Raw genomic sequence first — 20,371 nt, forward strand, 5'->3', positions numbered from 1 at the left:
CTAATCCTGCCTTAATAGCTACATGATTACATTGTTATTTCTCATCTAACTAACAAAAATCTACAATGCTTGAATAATCAGATATATAGAATGAATAACTAGTCAGATAAACCTTTGATTTTCTTTTGAAATGATGTGAATTCTCAGTTCCTTGGTTTACGTAGATAGATCAAGACTACACAACCCTACATGTATAGTGTTCTGTTTTGGCTAAAATCAAATCTACAGTTAAGATTAAAGGAACATAAAGAACGATGGGCATTTGTCTAAGTCATAAAGCTTCAAAAGGTAATACATCAAAAAATTAAAAAGTTTTTAAAACTCTCTTTTTAAATTTAGAATTCGCAAAACAAGGTTCAGTGTCAGCATGCAAAATGTATGCCTAATTGGAGCATCAACTGTCAACTTGATTCAAAAAATTGTACAAAAATGGAAGTTGTAGCCGACAGGTGGTATTAGTGTGGGGGATACTGACTTAAATTTTTTTCCATATTTATAAAGAGACAGACAGTTTTGTGATTAAAAACATTCATACTCAAGTTATAAAACATGATGTAAATTACTGTAGTTGAACTGGATAGGTAAAAAATCTACTCACCAAGTGGCGGCAGTACACACACATAAAAGTATGTTGTAATTAGACAAGCTTTTGGAACCAGTGGCTCCTCCTTCAGGCAGAAGGGTTGAAGTTGGGTGAAGGAAAATGACTGGAGAGGTCTAGGAAGAGGGGTAGATTTCGAGAAAGTCACCCAGAAAATGTGGGTCGAGGGAGACTTACTGCATGGGATGAGAAGGAAAGGTTTTTCCTTCTTATCCTGTGTGGTAACTCTCCTCTGACCTGCAGTCCTGGGTGACCTTCCCAAAATCTACACCTTTTCTTAGACCTCTCCAGCCCTTTCCCTTCAACCCTTCTGCCTGAAAAAAAGAGCCACTGGCTCCAAAACCTTGCCTAATTACAACCTCCTTTTAGTGTGTGTTCTGCCACGGCTTGGTTAGTAGAGTTTTTATCTATCCAGTTAAATTATTTTGTCAAAAATTGATTCTTTTCATTGTTAAATTAGTATAGTTGCATATTCATAAGCTTAGCTTTTCAAATGGTCGCAGGTAGCTCATGTGGAGTTCACCTGAACTTATCAACAAATATTTATTGAATCGGCTACACAGTAATATCTGTACAATAGCCATATAAACTTAAGTGTTAAATATATTTTGCATTAATATGATTGTGTGATTATGAAAGTAGTATTAGCTATTATAATTATGTGTCGCTGAAAAATTAATAGTCATGTCCTATGTACTAAAACGTAGCCAATGTACTAAAATTTATACACATATAAAACAGATTAAAAAAGTCTTATTATTAACTGAAATATTTTGGAAGGTAGCTCCATATTGTGGGAGAACTTGCTCCCTGAGGCACATAAGTTGCTGCGTAACCAGCGACAGTTCCACCAGCACAGAGTACGTGAAGCGAAGTGTACTCGGTGAACACCATGAGAGCACACTGTAATCGGCACACATCACACCAGCAATTCTCAAAACATTTCAAAAACCATTTAAGGCTAAATTCACTGCAATCGTTCAGTATTGTTTGTGAAGCTCTGTTTTTGTGGGTAGTTTGTATGTCTGCCACTATGTTTAAGGCTTGTCCATTTGGGGCTCTGTGCAGCACTTTGATGCTTTCATTTATCTTACATAGCTTATGCTTCCGTGCTTTTTAGTGTGTTGTCAATGCACCACAGTTCCTGTGATAGGAGTGCTCCCTAAAACTTGCTTGAATTTATTCCAGTTTGCCCTGTATAAAATTTTTCACAGTTGCTGCAGTTTATTTTATGCATCTGTTGGCTAAAGGATCCACCTCTGTATAATTTTCTGAATAAGTTTACAGTGGACATCCCAGTTAGGCATAGGCTTTTGACCCTGACACTGAACTTTGTTTTCCAAGTTCTAACATTTGGTGAGAGACCGTTTTAAAAAATTTTAATTTTTCATCTTGTGTAACTTAATGTTGTAAACCTGTCACTAATCATGTTGCTTTACTTAATTACAGATCTGGTGATGTAGCCAAAATAGCATTATAAATAAAGAAAGATATTACATGATGTAGGCAGTTTTTTTTTTCACAAAATCAATATTTTTACATCTTAGTTTCATTGAATGAGTGTTGCATTTATTTTTGCCACATTGTATAAGAACACAATTCCAAGAGACATCAGTTAGTGAAACTGTATGTGCTCAGGTAAATGCAACAATAGACACATCTAAGTCATTCCAAAATTAGTTTTTTTGCAAGTATAGCTGTATTCATCTATTCTAGCTGGACCATAAGAAATTTTACAGGTGTTTCAAATAGCATTTACCCATTAATGTCTTTCTCTTGTGTTGTCAGGTTATTTTCACTTGACTGAAACTGCAAATGAGTCTCTCTGAGACTAAATATTTAAACTAAAATAATCAGTTTTTGAAAATATAATAAAATCTACTCACCAAGCAGTGGCAGGGGAAAATACAAATAAAGGTTTAAGAATTGTGCAGTCTTTGAAAGCCTCCTCCTGGCGGAAGAGTTGAAGGGAAAGGGAGAGGATCAAGAAAAGGACTGTCGGAAGTTTAGGAAATGAGGAGTATTCGGAAAAGTCGCCCAGAACCCCAAGTCAGGGGAGACTTATCAGAAGGGATGAGAAGCAGACTTCCCCTTCAACCCTCCTGCCAGAAGAAAGAGCCACTGGCTTTGAAAGCTTGCATATTTCTTTAACCTTTATATATTTTTTCGCATACCACTGCGTGGTGAGCAGATTTTTTTATCTGTCTAATTACATCAAAGAGTGTTTACTATGAACCAGTTGTAGTTATTGTCTTTGTCTAGTATGGTAAATTTTGATCCTGTGATTAGTTTTCTTATATATTTTGCAGTCACTATTGTTTTTGAATAGTACTGAAAAGCGATCAAGATCCATTTACGTAGATTAACAACAGCAGTGGAACCATTAGTTACTCCATAATTTTTATGATCTATCATTCTGAGTGTAGCTTTTATCCCTGTCATGCAGTTTGTCAGTGTGACATTGCACTCTGTTATCAGAGTACTGCTTCAACCGTGTAAGATAAATGCCATTAATACCATTGAATTTTGTAATACAATCAATTGAGAGCCTTGACAAGGTCAATGAGAATACCAATAGTTAGTTTTGTTAATACTTAATTTGTGAAAATCCATTACAGAAGCCAGATTGAAGGAACAGTTAGAAAGTTATGTCATTGAGGATTCTATCAAGTAAATATAAGATTTTAGTGCCCTGTTAGAAATGTTGTCATAACCTCAAGTAGTGCTTCCAGAAGAATTATTCATTTCTAGCAACATAATGATCTGTGGTGTAAGCAGTTCTGAATGCAGTTGTATCTCGTTGTTTTGTACAAGGTGGAATCTTTTCTGTCACTGTGTACTGTATTAGTGTTTTGACTCCAATTATCCATTCACTACAAGTTCTTCAATTGCTTTAGTGCAATTTCTGTAATTGGGAAAATCTTCTCTTCTGTGACCATTAGCCAGATCAAACTCCTGTGTTAGAATAACCATTGGCCTAGAAGAGTGACCAGCCTGAACGGTGGTCCTTCCTAAACCCAGAATAGGTGAGTGCCATGATTTACCAGCCCCAAAAATGTAGAAATAACATGCACATGAAATGCAGGAGAGACCTACATATCATTCGGATGGGCCCTCCTAATGCTGTTTTATAATGTTGAAAGTACAAACTCTCACTCATTGAGATTCCAAGTGCTGCCCACACTGTGGTGTATAGACTTCTCTTTTCTAGTTATATTTTATGTCTCTCTCTTCATAGTTACATCCACATAATACATCAAATTTTCTTAGTATCAGTGTGTCTTCAGTCAGCTTTAAATCATTCTCTCCTGTTAATTCATTTGTCATCAGTGTTCATCAAGAATATACTCAAAAATATCTTCAATGTATGTCGGCACAGACTGCTTAAAATAAACGTTAAATACCAGCACTACATGATGAAGGTGGGGCTTGGCAGTCTGTGGACTGGGTGGGAACTTTCCATTTACCCCCATTTTCTCCCGTTAATGATAAGGAGCAGTTAAACACATAGTACTTGCATCACAGTCCATATTTAACCCTTTACTGTTTTGATATACAATAATGATAATATTATTTAACTTGTAAAATATGTTAAAGAGGACGATTTTTATCATACTGAGAGACTGGAAATGCATTTTTCAGTGAAGGTAGGGAAACAGAAGATAGTGGGAGAGTTGAGTTTTGGCAAGCAATATGACAGGGGAGAAAGATTTATAGAATTCTGCATTAGGCAGTTAGATGTTGTGAATACACTTTTCGAAATTCTTGGACGAAGAAGATGCCAGGAATCAGAGAAGATCTCAAGAATTCATGAAGTAAAAGACATGCAGGTGAAATGTTGAGACTGAGAAAAGTTAAAGAAACCTCGGACATGCTTTGAAAGAACATGTGACAAAATAACTAACATTTGAAATAGTGAAAAGATCAAACAGATCAAATGACTTTAAGAGAAATGTAGTAAATACAGCAGAAATGTACTAGGTTTGAAAATGGCAGCCATGGATAACAAATGAGATACTGCAATTAATAAAGAAATGACAGAAATATGGTATGTGGCAGCAGCAATATAGGGCACTCAGGAATGTCATCAGGAGATTTAGAAAAGTTAAATGAGAAAGGAGGGAGGAAAAATGTCATGAGATATATGCAATATCAAAACAGGGTAACATACTGGCCACACACTTGATATTTAATAATCACTCTATTGCTCACTAGCGATGAGAGCAAACAAATGAAAACAGTCGACCCATTTGGTTGTAGTTTTATGCATTGGTTGAAGTATCCATCCTTCTTTTGGATGATACCAGTCTATGGGACAGCTAATTGAAAGCAGTTGTTAGTTGTTACAGTTTTATGTGTCAATTGGTGGACTGTTATTAATAATTCTTTCTTTAGAGTGGAACCACTCTGTGAAAGCAACTGAAAACAACCAACATAGTCACTTGTAGTTTTACAAATGCATTATTCATTTTTCTTTTCAAGTGGAATTAGTCTGTTGGTTGGACCCTGTATTCATTCTATCAACTAAAACCGCATTTTAGTGTTTTAGTTGCTGAGATGTCCATTCATTCTTCTGAGTGAAACCAGTCAGTTTGAACTAAAGCAGTCGTATACAACTGGGTATGCTACCTCCGGAAAGGACCACTATCCCTGGAGGTATGTGATAACATCTCTGGGGATACACGAATGTTAAAATAAGCATTATACATCTAATTATGTACTGAATAGATTTATCTTCATTTTTTCATTTGAAGCTGATTAATATATTGCTGTGGAGTAAGTTGGTCCAAGTGCAGTTAACAAGTAACTGATGAAGGTAATGTATCATTAGGGGTACAAAGTTGAGTATAAAAGTCCCCTCCATGTGGCTTACATCTCTTTTGTATGTGCTTGCCCACCATGAGGCCTCACTCCTCGCAGTGCTACTTCCTTTTCCGTGCTGCAAGTCTGTCTTTCTCCTATCCCCCCTCCTATCCTAGCCAGCATTCCTCATGATCCCTATAGTCCCACTCTCCCCCCCCCCCCCCTCCTCCCCTTCCCACACACCACCACCCGCCTTAATTTGGGAAAAAAAGTTATGGACGGTGTATCTTCACAACCAGTGGCAGCAGGCAGCACTGAGGCATGACCTGCTTCCTTGGTCCCTTCATGCACAGGATACTGATAGCATGAGCCACCAGTGAAAATGTAGCAGATTTTCCGCCAGTTGGCCGAGCTACGACATCTTTTGTGTGCTTCCTTTGTTTTTTGCATCACCCTCCAGGAATATTTCCCAGCAGTGAGGACCCTACCCTCTGTGGCGGGCTATTTTAAGACTTTCACTGACTACAGAAGAGCGTTAGGTGGCGTTTTCTCACACGTTCTGCATTCTGCCTACAGCAAACACGTGCTATTCAGTATGACTTTGGAGACTGTGGCTATTTGTGTGAAGGCATCTCTGGAATTTACCATATGCAATGTGTATCTCCCTCCCAATGATGGAGTGTCCCAGAATGTGTGGTCTGCACTGTTTTCTCAGCTCCCCCCACCCTTTCAAATATTGGGTGACTTCAATGCGTGCAACCATTTGTGGGGTGGAACTATGACCACAGGCCGCTGTAAAGCTGTTGAAAACTTGCTCGCAGAGCTCATCCTTTGTCTCTTGAATACTGATGTTCTCACACACTTCAGTGTGGCATATTGGTGCTATTCAGCCATTGACATTTCCATTTACAGCCCAGGTCTTCTCCCATTGGAGAATTCATGAGGACCTGTGTGATAGTGACAATTTTTTGATCATTTTGGCCCTCCCTCGGCATCACTTAAGTGGGCATCCGTCCAGATGGGCTATCTCCAAGGCTTATTGGGATGCTTTCACAACTGCCGTCAACCTTTGCAGCCCGCCACATGGAGGTATTGATGCGGTTGTTCGGTGCACAACAGCATCCATTCTATCAGGAGCTTACTCAGCTATCCCCTCTTCCTCGGAATCCCCCCACTAGAAGACCTTGGAGGACCCTCAAAATTGCCATGGCCATTAGAGATCACGAATGGGCTCTCCAGTGCTGTAAGAAACATCTGTTGATGGAGCAAATCATTGCCTTTAAACAGCTCCTTGCCCAGGTCTGCCATCTCATGAAATGATAGAAACAAACATGCTAGGAGTTGTATGTTGCTACCATTGGATCACTTAGCCCTTCTTTGCAAGTTTGGGCAAAGATTCGACACCTTATGGACACCAGTACCCCATGGGTGTACTAGGTGTCTGTGTGAATGGTGATGTGTATGCTGATCCACATCCTATTGCTGAACATTCTGCTTTTCATTATGCTCAAGCCTCTGCATCTGAGATTTATCTGCCTGCGTTTCATGTCCTCAAACAGTGGGTAGATCGACTTCCTTTGCCATTTATTACACATCACCTGAAACCTTACAGTGGTTTGCCAGCATCATTTCCTTGCCATTTTCAACCATATCTGGAATAAGGGCGAGTTCCCATCCCATGGCGAAAAAGTGTGATCGCCCCAGTACTGAAACCAGGTAAACACCCACTGGAAATGGACACCTATTGTTCAGTTAGCCTCTCTGATGTTCTCTACGAGTTGCTGAAATGTATGGTGAGCTGACGACTGTGTTGGTTCCCCGAGTCTTGATGTCTTTTTTCCAGAGCAGTTTTTGCCAAGGGTGTTCTACTGCTGACAATTTGGTCAACCAAGAGTCTGCTTTTTGGCCAGCTTTTGCGTGATGTCAACGTATTATTGCTGTCGTCTTCAATTTGCATAGGACTTATGACATCACATGCCATCAAAGTTACCCTCCATGAATGGGGTCTCAAGGACCAACACCTAATTTTTTTTCTGGAACTTCTCACCTCACTGAACTTTACAATTCAAGTTGCTGCTGTCATAGTACTCCTCATATATAAAAGAATGGGGTCCCACAGGATTCTGTAGTGAGTGTCCCGCTTTTCTAGTGACTATTAATGGTCTAACTGCAGCTGTCAGGTCTACAGTTTCACACTCCCTGTATGCTGATGACTTTTGTATCTAATGAATGCTGACTGCAGGGTGCCATATGAAAGGTTCAGTCCTGGGCTCTCACCCATGGCTTCCAGCTTTACACCACCAAGACACATTTAGTGCACTTCTTTCATCTTCGTACTGTTCATCCCCAACCAGAACTCTGCCGCAGTGATCAAATACTCAGTTTGATGATGTCTAATCATATTTTAGGATTGGTCTTCAGTGCCCAGTTGATGTGGCTTCCCCATCTTAAGTGAACTTCCTGGTTACACTTAACACTCTATGATGTCTTAGTAACAGCAGCTGGGGTGCAGACCACGCTACAGTTTTGCAGCTCTATGAATCTTTGATCCTGCTGTGTCTTGATTATGGGGGCTTGGCATACGGCTCAGCTTCGCCTGCAGCATTGTGGATTCTAGAACCAATACACCATTGTGGGTCCCCTTTTGTGACAGGTGCCTTTTGTACAATCCCTGTGAACAGCCTGCTCATAAAGGCTGGCATTCCTTCCCTACATATTGGGTACCAACAACTGCTGTTTATCTATGCAGTACATATTTGCAGCTCTCCTATGCATCTGAACTACCATGCCATTTTTCCTAGTAGGAAGATGTACCGCCCACAATAAAGGCCAAGGTCTGGTGTCACGATTGCAGTTTGCAGAAGAGTCTCTGCTGTGAACTCCATCTTTTCCCGCTGTCGCCTCTTGTCCTGGGAGAAATCCTGTGCATTCCCATGGTGTGTACCCATTCATTGGATCTGGCTTGACCTCTCCTTTGGGTCAAAAGTCTGAGTAAACCCTATGGATTTTCTCCGACTTCCTGGACATGCTTGACACATTTCCGGGGTCTCTACAGTCAACAGTCACACTGGTTTTGTTGGCACACATGCAAGATGCTGTGAGCTATGCTCTCTACGAAACAGATGTAGTGTATTCACAGCGGAATTGGTGGCTGTAGCTCGAGTCCCCCTCAGCCACCTGTGTTTTTGCACTGGAGAGTTGTTCTTAATCCGCAATGACTCCTTGAGTAGTCTTCAGGCTGTCGACCAGTGCTACCCTCCACACCCATTAGTTGTGACTAGCCAGGATATCCTGCATGACTTTCACCACACTCAACAGTCAGTGATCTTTGTATGGACCCCTTTTTCTCTGAGTAAACTGTGAACTGTAAAGGAGACAACAACCATGTGGTAGTCTTCCCTTCGTGCTTCTCACAGGGAATCTACTGCCCTCTGTCGGCTTCATATTGGCCAGACTTTACTGACCCAGGGTCACATACTCTGATGTGCGGATCCAGCGACTGTTGATGAGGTGCCTGTCTCTGAAGACTCCTGCTATAAGGAGTCGCCCTTATTCTGCCAACGGCTTTGTCAAAGACAGCAGGAAGCGGACAGAGATTCATGGTGATCTCTTCGGCTTGGAGTGTGAAACTCCCCCTAAAAGGCAGAAGAATCAACAATGATCAGTTGCTTGACAGTGCAGAAGGCAATGAAAAAAATGAAATGATCGTATGGCATTGTTGGCCAGGAGGTCCCATTCGGGTTTGGTGCCAAGTGCAAGTCTTATTTCAGTTGGCGCCTAATTGGGTGACTTGCAGCCGATGATGAAATGATGATGAGGACAACACAACACAACACCCAGTCCACGAGCGGAGAAAATCTCTCCAACCTGGCCGGGAATCAAACCCGGGCCAGCTGCATGGGAGGCAAGCACATTACCTCCCGGCCAAGCAGGCAGATAGAAGGCAATGGAAACCACTGCATTAAACACATGATGTAAAATACCGGTAGAATCGAAAAAAATCACCAACATTGTCTTCACCTTCAACTGTCTTTGCTGTGCTTTTCTCGGTCTTGGTGAACCTGGAGTCTTCCACTGTGAGGACTGCACTCTGGTTTCAGGATCATATCCATATACCCACGATTCGTCACCTATAATTACCCTATTTAACAAATCTGGGTCATTTTTAGTCCGATTAATCAGTTCTTGGCGAACTTTGAATCGGTATTGTCTCTGGTCACTTGACAACACTTTTGGAATGAATTTTGCGCACACTCGACGCATGTTCAGATCTTAAGTTAAAATTGACTGAACTGCATAGAAACTTAAGTTCATCAGCCACCTCCCTAATTGTAAGTCTACAATCAGAATGCACTAAGTTGCAAACTTTCACAACATTTTCATTTGTTTTTGAGGTGGAAGGACGGCCGTACCATGGTTCATTTTCAAATGATTCGCGGCCATTTTTAAAGATGTTGTACCGGACAAAAACATTTGTCTGGCCCAAACAATTATCTCCAAAAACTCGTTGCTCTGTTTTTACGCCCATTTTCTTGCGGACAAAATCTGGCAACAAGCCCTAACAGACCCACACTCAACCAGCTGCCACAACGAACTGTATAAAGGAAACACAGCGTCCTGTCAGAGGGCGTTCAAGGACAAGGCAGTGACTCACTCCTCACTTTCTGTGTACTTGCCTGCCAAACCAGTAAGCAGTAGCGTATCCATTCTTAAAACTTTCCAATCACACCTTGTACGTATTGCAACTGTGCAGTTAAAATGCCTCCTTGAAGCTATTTGACGACCGCAGGTGAAAAAACAGACAATCGGGGGGATATGTGTTAAGATATCAGGGAATAACTTCTGTGGTCTTAGAGGGAGCTGTAGACAGTAAAAACTGTAGGGGAAGATAGAAATTGGAATACACTGAAAAAATAAAAGATTTAGTGATGATAGTGCAGCAGTCATGAAAAGTGAACACACATTGAGTCAGGTGTTCTTTAAAATGAAACGAAACATGACTGGTGATTTATATAACATGCACACAAAATAATTGTTTTTGTAGGGGGAGGGTGGAGGGGGGTGCTACTGGATGGTGAAACTCAACTACAGTAAGTGAGTGAGGTCAGAGGTGGACATTTTTTTTAATCTCATCAGAAGGAAAATGCAAGTGAGACAGACATTATAACAGCTGCTGAAAGCAAAACAGTTTTTTTTATGAAAAGAAACAGCTACCATCCAAAACTATAGGCCAGGAAAAAAAAATGAACTGTATTTGATGTGCAACTCTGCTATGGGCATGAAATACAGATAAAGAGGAAGACAGACGAACAGTTAGGAATGTGGTGTTCCAGGAGACTTTGAAATCAGAACAAAAATGAAGACTCCCAGCAACAATCTAGTGGGAGATAACATCTAATAAAAAACATAGTGAAATGAAGACAGAATGATTAGATGCATATTCTCACATGATTGCTGAAAACTGTAGCTAAAGGAATGAAGGATGGAAAGGATCACTGGGGCATGCTTAATATAAGTACAGGGCTATTATAAATGATTGAAGCGATTTCATAAATTCACTGTAGCTCCATTCATTGACATATGGTCACGACACACTACAGATACGTAGAAAAACTCATAAAGTTTTGTTCGGCTGAAGCCGCACTTCAGATTTCTGCTGCCAGAGCGCTCGAGAGCGCAGTGAGACAAAATGGCGACAGGAGCCGAGAAAGCGTATGTCGTGCTTGAAATGCACTCACATCAGTCAGTCATAACAGTGCAACGACACTTCAGGACGAAGTTCAACAAAGATCCACCAACTGCTAACTCCATTCGGCGATGGTATGCGCAGTTTAAAGCTTCTGGATGCCTCTGTAAGGGGAAATCAACGGGTTGGCCTGCAGTGAGCGAAGAAACGGTTGAAAGCGTGCGGGCAAGTTTCACGCGTAGCCCGCAGAAGTCGACGAATAAAGCAAGCAGGGAGCTAAATGTACCACAGCCGACGGTTTGGAAATTCTTACGGAAAAGGCTAAAGCAGGAGCCTTACCGTTTAAAGTTGCTACAAGCCCTGACACCTGATGACAACGTCAAACACTTTGAATTTTCGGCGCGGTTGCAACAGCTCATGGAAGAGGATGCGTTCAGTGCGAAACTTGTTTTCAGTGATGAAGCAACATTTTTTCTTAATGGTGAAGTGAACAGACACAATGTGCGAATCTGGGTGGTAGAGAATCCTCACGCATTCGTGCAGCAAATTCGCAATTCACCAAAAGTTAATGTGTTTTGTGCAGTCTCACGGTTTAAAGTTTACGGCCCCTTTTTCTTCTGCGAAAAAAACATTACAGGACGCGTATATCTGGACATGCTGGAAAACTGGCTCATGCCACAACTGGAGACCGACAGCGCCAACTTCATCTTTTAACAGGATGGTGCTCCACCGCACTTCCATCATGATGTTCGGCATTTCTTAAACAGGAGATTGGAAAACCGATGGATCGGTCGTGGTGGAGATCATAATCAGCAATTCATGTCATGGCCTCCACGCTCTCCCGACTTAACCCCATGCGATTTCTTTCTGTGGGGTTATGTGAAAGATTCAGTGTTTAAACCTCCTCTACCAAGAAACATGCCAGAACTGCGAGCTCGCATCAACGATGCTTTCGAACTCATTGATGGGGACATGCTGCGCCGAGTGTGGGAGGAACTTGATTATCGGCTTGATGTCTGCCGAATCACTAAAGGGGCACATATCGAACATTTGTGAATGCCTAAAAAAACTTTTTGAGTTTTTGTATGTGTGTGCAAAGCATTGTGAAAATATCTCAAATAATAAAGTTATTGTAGAGCTGTGAAATCGCTTCAATCATTTGTAATAACCCTATATATAAGGCAGAGCTCGGTTACCCTTACAGAATATATAAACGGTACTTTCCCATTGTAGCAAATGTCTGTGATAACATAATTGACACACATAGGTAACAAATGCTTAAATGATGTGGGTTAGCAAAATTTAAACTGAAACTGTCTTATATAATGGCTTGTTCAATGATAATACTACATTATCTACAGCCATTATTTGGATAAAAGCCGACTCCAGACTTTTCCAAGTATTACAGAGTGTTTGGGGTATATGTGCAGATAATTCTATTGATGGCCGAGGACAGTGTACTGACTAACATTGCATCAGTATTTACTTCATTTGCAGACTAATAATTATAGCTTTCATAGGTATTTGTTCTTTAGGTTGGTTAGGACATCCAGGTACACATATCACAGTAAGCCATTAATTTTTTATTTTCCCCTGGACAGCAGGTCAAGTATTCAAGTGTGGGCACTAAATAGTTAGTATATACTGATAGTCGTAGCCCATGCCACCGTGCATTTACAACGGTGAAGAAACATAAGGTAGTCAATTATGTGAATGTTTGCAGGGAGATTGTTAGATACAGAAGGAAAAAAACCTATGTATTAAGGTACCAATGATCACAATATCTGTAACTATATCCCTAACACCCTGTATGTACCCCTCTTGCTCTTGCATGATTTTCAAAGTCACCTACCTGCCTGCTATCGTCGTTGTCTCAGTGGTTTCATCTTCTCTTGGAATCCAGTAAAAAACTTCTTGGGCCCAGGTGCCATCCACACATTTAACTACGTCTCGTCCACCTATCTGTTTCACGATCCACTCACTTGTTTTCATGTGTCTACTGGCAATTCCTAATATTCAACTTTCCATTACTCACTGTGCAACCCTAGACTATTAGATGATTTTCACATTTAAAGTGTTTATATCACTACCATATTCAAAGCTTGTAAAACACGTATTACAATCATCTTTTCAGACATGCCAGATGTTAATTTGGAAAACTTTAAAAGTACTATAGACAGTTTTTCCTCTTCATCTAGGTCTTGTCTTAAATCCAGACTGGTTCTTTGACTTTGTTAATTTGTGCGAATCAGTGAAATAACATTCAAGAAATTGCACTTACAATATCACTGCACAAAATGTTATTTGATATCCAATGTTAGCAGTGATGAAACACAAATAACTAGTGAGTCCAGACACAAATTGCATACATAGTATGCCACAAAATACTCCCTTCAGGACCAAGAAGGTAAGTTTTACACTTTTGTCAGCCAGTGAAGATGACAATACTGAGTAGAAACATGAAAGGAAGTGCCAGTATGCCTCATAACTGTCATAGGGCTCATATCAGCATGTGAAGAGGGTAAAGTGTGCAGAATGATCAGGTTTCCATAACATGGCTTCAGTCTTTACAATAATTGCTACACTGTAAGTAGTGTTTATGTGGACCAAGTGGATATGAGAGACTCGTATGCAGCACACCGTATTGTGATCACAGCATGTAATGACTGCCAGCTGAACACAAGGTCATAACAGACAGTTCAGTATTCTTCGACAACATTGTGGTACTGTAAAGGATTTGGAACTTTCTGCACTGATTCAGATTTGTCTGCTGGGAGATGAATGGATCTTATACATACAATGGTCAGCTTCCATTGTTCAGAAACTTTGAAGTGCTACAGACTGCAGTAGACATACTAACAATGTCACTTGTATGTTGAGTGACAAAATGTCGCCGCCACCCTCTCCCAGTGTAGTCCCACTACAATATGTGCTGTAGTGGAGACTGCATGAATATGAACTTTTGTAGCACGTGAGGTATTGCAGCTCCACACATAATATTTCAGCAGAATAATGCCCATTCAGTTCTGTTGAGTGTTGCATCACAAGAATTCAAAGAATGAAAGGTACTGAACTGTAGCCTGCATATCACCAGTTGAATATGTCTGGGCTACAGCTGAGTGTCAGTTTTTGTTACTTCATAGCACTTCATCATGCCACTGTAGATGCTTGTGAACTCACATGTAAACCAAATGGAGAGAAATATCCAGGTCAGCTTTGATACCAAGTTATGAGGTATGGAGGCTCTGACCACAGTGTGTAGGGGCTTCATTTCATGCTGAATTGTTAGACATTGTGTAGAGTTTTATAAACAATTTAAAGTTTACCACATTGATTTGTTGTTTTCTCAGCTTAAATATGAATTACCACTTGCTTTGTGATGTATTTGAAAGTGTTTCATTTTTGGTGCCAGTATCTCAACATTAACAAGAAAATACACAGGAGCCTCTACATTTTTTGGCTGTAAACAATGATTTTGATATCTTTGTTTGGTTACAAAGTATGAAAGAGTCAAACTTACCAATAGTTTTTGGATGAAGGATTGTAGTTTTAAAACAAATATTTTTCACTGAATTTGTTAGATATCCCTTTCATATGTTCTGCCTTATTTTTGAACATTTATATGCAGTTTGTTTTAGTACTGAAAATTATACATATGGCTTTGCAGCACCATAACATTCTTTACTGTTTTATTATTGTAATTTAATGTAGACAAAAAAAATGCATATTTGAAGGGAGACCTTTCTTCTAAGTAACTTACCTGAAAGTAATTGTACTTAAAGGTACTTCCTTATATTGCATACTGAACTGTTTTGTCATGTCATGTGAATTCAGACTTTTGATATCCAAAAAGTATCCTGACATCAAACTTTGTGAGGCATAGTCCTGTAAAACGACTCAGGACTATGCCTCACAGTGATAGTACGCATCAAGATTTTGTATATATTTTTGTGGTAGCTAAGTGAAGAGTTTCATACTGAGGGGAACAGCAAGAAGTGTCACCATCTCCTCCTCCGATGGTTTTCCATACAGGAAAACAATCATCAGCTGAAAATGGAAAAATATCAGGCAGCAATTATATGTATGTTTTACATTAACTCAGCACTGGTGTGTTATTTTCTCAAAATTCTGACTGCAATTTTCCCTCCTTTTATTTTTTTAGATCTGTACAGGCTTTGTGGTGATCCTGTAAGGGAGAATGAAGCATTCCAGATGCATTGTAATTACTCACAGATGCTTCTGAAGGACCATTTCCAGTCATCGCAATTGCCAGAACATGTTTTAATAACGTGGAAAGAGGGAAATGTTCCTGTGATTACAGGTAACCCAGCTAGTACATCAAGTTCGTTACTAGTATGAAGGTGACAACTAGTTCCAACACTGGTGATGTGTTGCGTTCAAGACAGTTTGGTTACACCCCAGGAAAACTGAAGAAGATTTAATATCGACTGTTGCCACTGCGAGAAAAAGACGTGTACAGTAACTTCTTGTGTGTACAGTGCAATCATAATGGTTACGGGTGTGTGTGAATAACATTGCAAGCAGATTCCAGATAACACAAATAAAATTATAGACTGCACAGAGAGGATTTATCAAGGGAATCTCCATTGTATTACTGACTGAAGCATCACAGGAAGTTGATTATATGTGCTGTTGTTGATATTTATATCTTTCTTCACTTACTGCATAACGCTTATTCCTGCCAAGGACAATGTGAGCAGTATTATTAATTCATGTTTAAAATGTGAGCTGTTAAGAAGTACCATGACATCTCAGTTTCAGATTCTTAAATGTCAGCATCATATCTGTAATTTCAAAACATCGAGCCTGCACTGTTGTGTGGCTGTATACAAAGTGGCCTTAATTTTTTTAAAGAAATGAACTATGCTAGATATAAGAACTGACTGGTATGGTTTGTGTAAATATTTCCTATTTATATAAAAAGATCGGTTAAAGAACTCGTTTTGGAGATACTCTGGTGATGTGAGTTTTATTATGTCCTACTTATTTTAAATCTCTCTCTCTCTCTCTCTCTCTCATCCCCTCCCTCTCCCCACCTATTAAAAATGTTTATATGAAGCAAATGTTCCACATTGAAACAGTTTTCCTTACTATGATGGTTTTCATATTTTGCCTTTCTTTTCTGAAAGGCATCCTCAGTCCCCTGAAATACAAATTTATGTGGATACTATTTTGTTTTACATATTACACAGTACATTGAGGTTAATAATAGCTCTAGCACTTCCTGATTTCTTGTTAAAGTAACAATAGTTGAAATTTCTACTTACAGGGTTTGTAGATACAGCTCTGCAGGTGTTGTTCTGCTTTGTGTCATTCAAATTTTCATTTGTACAGCACTAAGAATATAAACACTAGTTTACTTGAATTGTAGATAGGTGTATATATGAGACTGCCAGTGGAGTAATGGCATAATCTCCGTTTTTGGAGAAAATAGCTTAGCTTAACATTGTTAAAAGTGTCCAAGCTGCAACAGGGTCCATGGAAGCCTGCTGATAACACAAACGGATGCTTGTGTGCTTATCAGTTTGTTGTGTCATAGAATGCAATACTGGCCTAAGTTTTGCATAGGCTGCTTATGTATTGTGTGTGCGGATGTAGATGTGTTAATGATGCACATGATAGAGGCACTATAAATGAAGTGACAGATGTATGGTTGACCAAGTATTTGCACCATACCACACCATGAGATAAGTTGGAGGCAGACAATCTGAGCAGCCGTCTTTCATTGTGTAGTAGAATCATCAGAAGATCAAAACAAATTGCAAAATCATTTAGAAAAGATATCTGTATAGTGCAAAAATTGGAAATTGACCCTAAGTAATGAAAAGTATGAGGTCATTCACATTAGTGCTAAAAGGAATCAGTTAAACTACACAATAAATCAGTCAAAAATCAAACAATGGAAACTCCAGACTGGAATATAACAGTATTATGAGAAGGAAAGTTGCTACTCACCATATGGTGGAGATACCAAGTCGCAGATAAGCACAACAAAAAGACACTCACTATTATAGCTTTCACCCATTAAGGCCTTCATCATCAATAGACAGACATATGCACACACATTCACGCAAACTGGTGTCGTGTGTGTGTGTGTGTGTGTGTGTGTTGTTGACGAAGGCCTTAATGGCCAAAAGCTATAAATGTGAGACTCTTTGTAGTGCCAACCTGTGACTCTGGCAACTCAATAATATTGATAAATCAGTCAAATCTAAAGGATGTAAATTCAGCTTAACACCTAGGAATTACGATTAACAACTTAAATTGGATAGAACACATAGAAAATGTTTTGGGGAAGGTGAACTAAAGACTGTGTTTTATTGGTGGAACGCAATAGATCTACTGGAGAGACTGCCCACACTACGCTTGTCCGTCCCCTTTTGGAGTACTGCTGCCTGCTGTGGGATCCTTGCCAGATAGAATTAACAGAATACATCGAAAAAGTTCAAAGAGGGGCACCACATTTTGTATTATTGAGAAATAGGGGAGAAAGTGTCACGGGCATTACACAGAATTTGGGGTGAAAATCATTAAAATAAAGACTTTTTTAAATGTGGGCGGGATCTTCTCCACCAATCACCAACTTTCTTCTCCAAATGCGGAAGTATATGGGTGATGCCGACCTACATGGGAGAAACGATTGTCATAATAAGGGAAATCAAAAGTTCATGCAGAAGGTATAGGTTTCTTCCGCATGCAGTTAGGGAGTGGATTAGTGGAGAATTAGTGTTAAGGAGGTTCGATGAACCCTCTGCCAGGCAATTAAATGTGATGATTGTATACTCACAGCCTGTGATATGTTTTGCTGATAAGAAACATGTTAAGGATATATAAATATGTACCACGTCTTCAGATGATGACAGTCCACCTTATCCAGACAGACAAGAGTTCAACAATTACCATTTTATCTGCTGACAATTAGACTACTAGGACTGATATTAGACAGGCACTGCAAATAAAATTATTCACCGATTCCCACCTCAGGCTAACAGGGGCAAATGCCATAAATAGAAAGAGACATGAAGACAAAAATTTATACAGTTTCCAACATATTAGTTGCATTATGAAAGACATAAATCTGGAAATGTTAATATTTGTCACTGTATCTGAGTCTTACGGCACTCATACCATCTGTATCAAGAACTAGTGTCCTGGTATCCTATTATATGTCTTCTAATACTTTCAATAAAAGCTTTAATCTCTCTTATTTCATCACTCCCTGCCGGAAAGTTGAAATCTTTCAGATGAAAATTGCTGCAGCTGACAGCCGTGAAGAGCAGACTAATTGTGAATGCACAACAAAAAGTCAATAGTGCTCATATCAGAATACAACAGGATTCAGGAGGGAAATATGCAGATATCTGTTACTACAAGAGGCAGCTGTAGACTTACTGCCTAAGGGTACATAACACAGGAAAAAACTAACCCACCATGTATTTGTGCAGTGAGTGCGATGCTTGTAGAGGACCACAGAAGCTAAGAATCATAACAAACTCTGATCAGTGTGGTGTTCACAATCAAAAAATCTTTACTGTGCCAGTATATAGCTGATTATGGAGACTTTATAGTTCCTAGTGAGCGGACATTTGTAGATAGCTTGCGAGCAGGCATTTCGTGTCGTAAGTAAAAACTACTTTCGCCCCTTAACTTTTATGCAACTACCGACCAGGTATCTGTTATTACTACTGCAAGAGGAAAAAATGTTTACCTTTGTCTTCATGACAAAGAATTTCTTTTCGACGCTACATTTAAAGAAGAACATTAATGAGTTGTTTAATTCTAATGGATGCACTATTAGTAAACTGAAGAAGAAAATATTTAAAATTAAAAAGGAAAACACTTCCTAATGTTCTGCAAATTTTGCAGAACGTTAAGAAGTGTTTTCTTTTTCAATATTATCATGTTCTTCCAAGCAGCGACGGAAAATTCAGTTAATGTTAAATTAATTTCCTTGTTAGAGTTCATACCTCTCTCCTATATTCCTACCACCAAAACATGCATACATATCTAATCCACTTTCCTAATACCATTCTACTTAATGATGATAAACGTCAATGCCGTAGTGGTCTAAACAACAAAAAATTGTTCAATATGCCAATTTTGAAATTGTTACGAATGTTCAGTTATTTTATGAAACAAATACAATGTACCCCAAAATCATGTCAATGTAAAACACAGGAACTGCTGTTTCTAATGCCAAGAGCTTTCCAGTGCCATTTCTTCATAGCAGGAGGGTTAAGCCATTAATTTGCTGATAGCCTCACATATGCATATGTTGTTATTTCAATTCATTTCTCATATCAGGTGTTCATTTGTGTGTGTCTGGTCACTTGTCACCTGTTGGTTCTATCCAATAGTTTTTCTGCATTAATGGTGCTTCAAGTGCTCTGGGAATGTTTAGTAAACCCCACATGAGTGGAAGAAAGGGATGAAACATTGCACCAACAGCAGGTTAAAATAAGCAATACACAGAAAATCTAATAGTGCAAACTGAACACAGCCTTGCAGATGAAGAACAACAGAACTAAACTGAAATAGATTAAGGGGTGACAAGAGAATTGGAAATAAAGAGCATAATAAAACACACACGGCAGAAACAATCATATGGAGGCAGCCACTATGAAAACAGTGAAACAAAAGTTAATAGCATTATAATAACTAAAGCAGACAGGCCTCAGCTGCTCGCATGTGGTAATGCATTCGCATTGCTCAAGGTAGAGGGCTAACGTGGAGACTGGCTGTCTGTCTGTGAACAGGTGGCTGCTCCTTCAACAGTGTCCGAGAAAGGCAATGGGGTTTACTATTTATTGGGAGCTCTAATGCTAGGTGCATTATGGAGCCACTTAGGCAGACAGCATTCAGGACTGGAAAGAAAGCCAAAGTGCACTCTGTATGTCTGCAGATATAGAGCGTGCAGGATGCAGACAACTGTAAATTGTGGCTCATTCAGCACCAACAACACCTATCACATGCATTCTGAGGCCATCCTCAGTTCATACAGGTGGCTGGTGGAGATGGGCCATACTGATTTAGGTTTTCCGTGATTTCCGTAAATCGCTACAGGCAAATACCGGGATGGTTCCTTTGAAAGGGCACGGCCGACATCCTTCCCTAATGCGATGAAACCGATGACCTCGCTGTCTGGTCTCCTTCCCCAAACAACCCAACCCCAATGATCTTAGCTACAGATTTCTACACCTTTGTTATCTTCTGGAGATTTGTAGTACTCTAGGACTCCCTCAATTAGTCAGTGGTGCACT

General features: G+C 39.7%; 1 protein-coding gene across 2 annotated transcripts in view; it reads left to right on the plus strand.

Annotated features, from left to right (window-relative positions):
* Window positions 1-16,870, plus strand: part of LOC126190978 (MAU2 chromatid cohesion factor homolog) — a 203,301-nt gene extending 186,431 nt beyond the window's left edge. The window contains exons 10-11 of one of the 2 annotated variants that reach the window (XR_007538303.1): window positions 5,143-5,257; window positions 15,253-15,390. Coding sequence is in view for 1 of the 2 variants with exons in the window: in XM_049931647.1 (XP_049787604.1) it covers window positions 15,253-15,449 (197 nt within the window). In the remaining variant the exon portion in view is untranslated. Of the gene's footprint in view, window positions 1-5,142; window positions 5,258-15,252 lie in introns of both variants that reach the window. The other variant, XM_049931647.1, reaches the window with a different exon arrangement.
* Window positions 16,871-20,371: the final 3,501 nt, after the last annotated feature.

The sequence above is a fragment of the Schistocerca cancellata genome, chromosome 6 (assembly GCF_023864275.1).
Source record: "Schistocerca cancellata isolate TAMUIC-IGC-003103 chromosome 6, iqSchCanc2.1, whole genome shotgun sequence".
Classification (NCBI taxonomy): domain Eukaryota; kingdom Metazoa; phylum Arthropoda; class Insecta; order Orthoptera; family Acrididae; genus Schistocerca; species Schistocerca cancellata.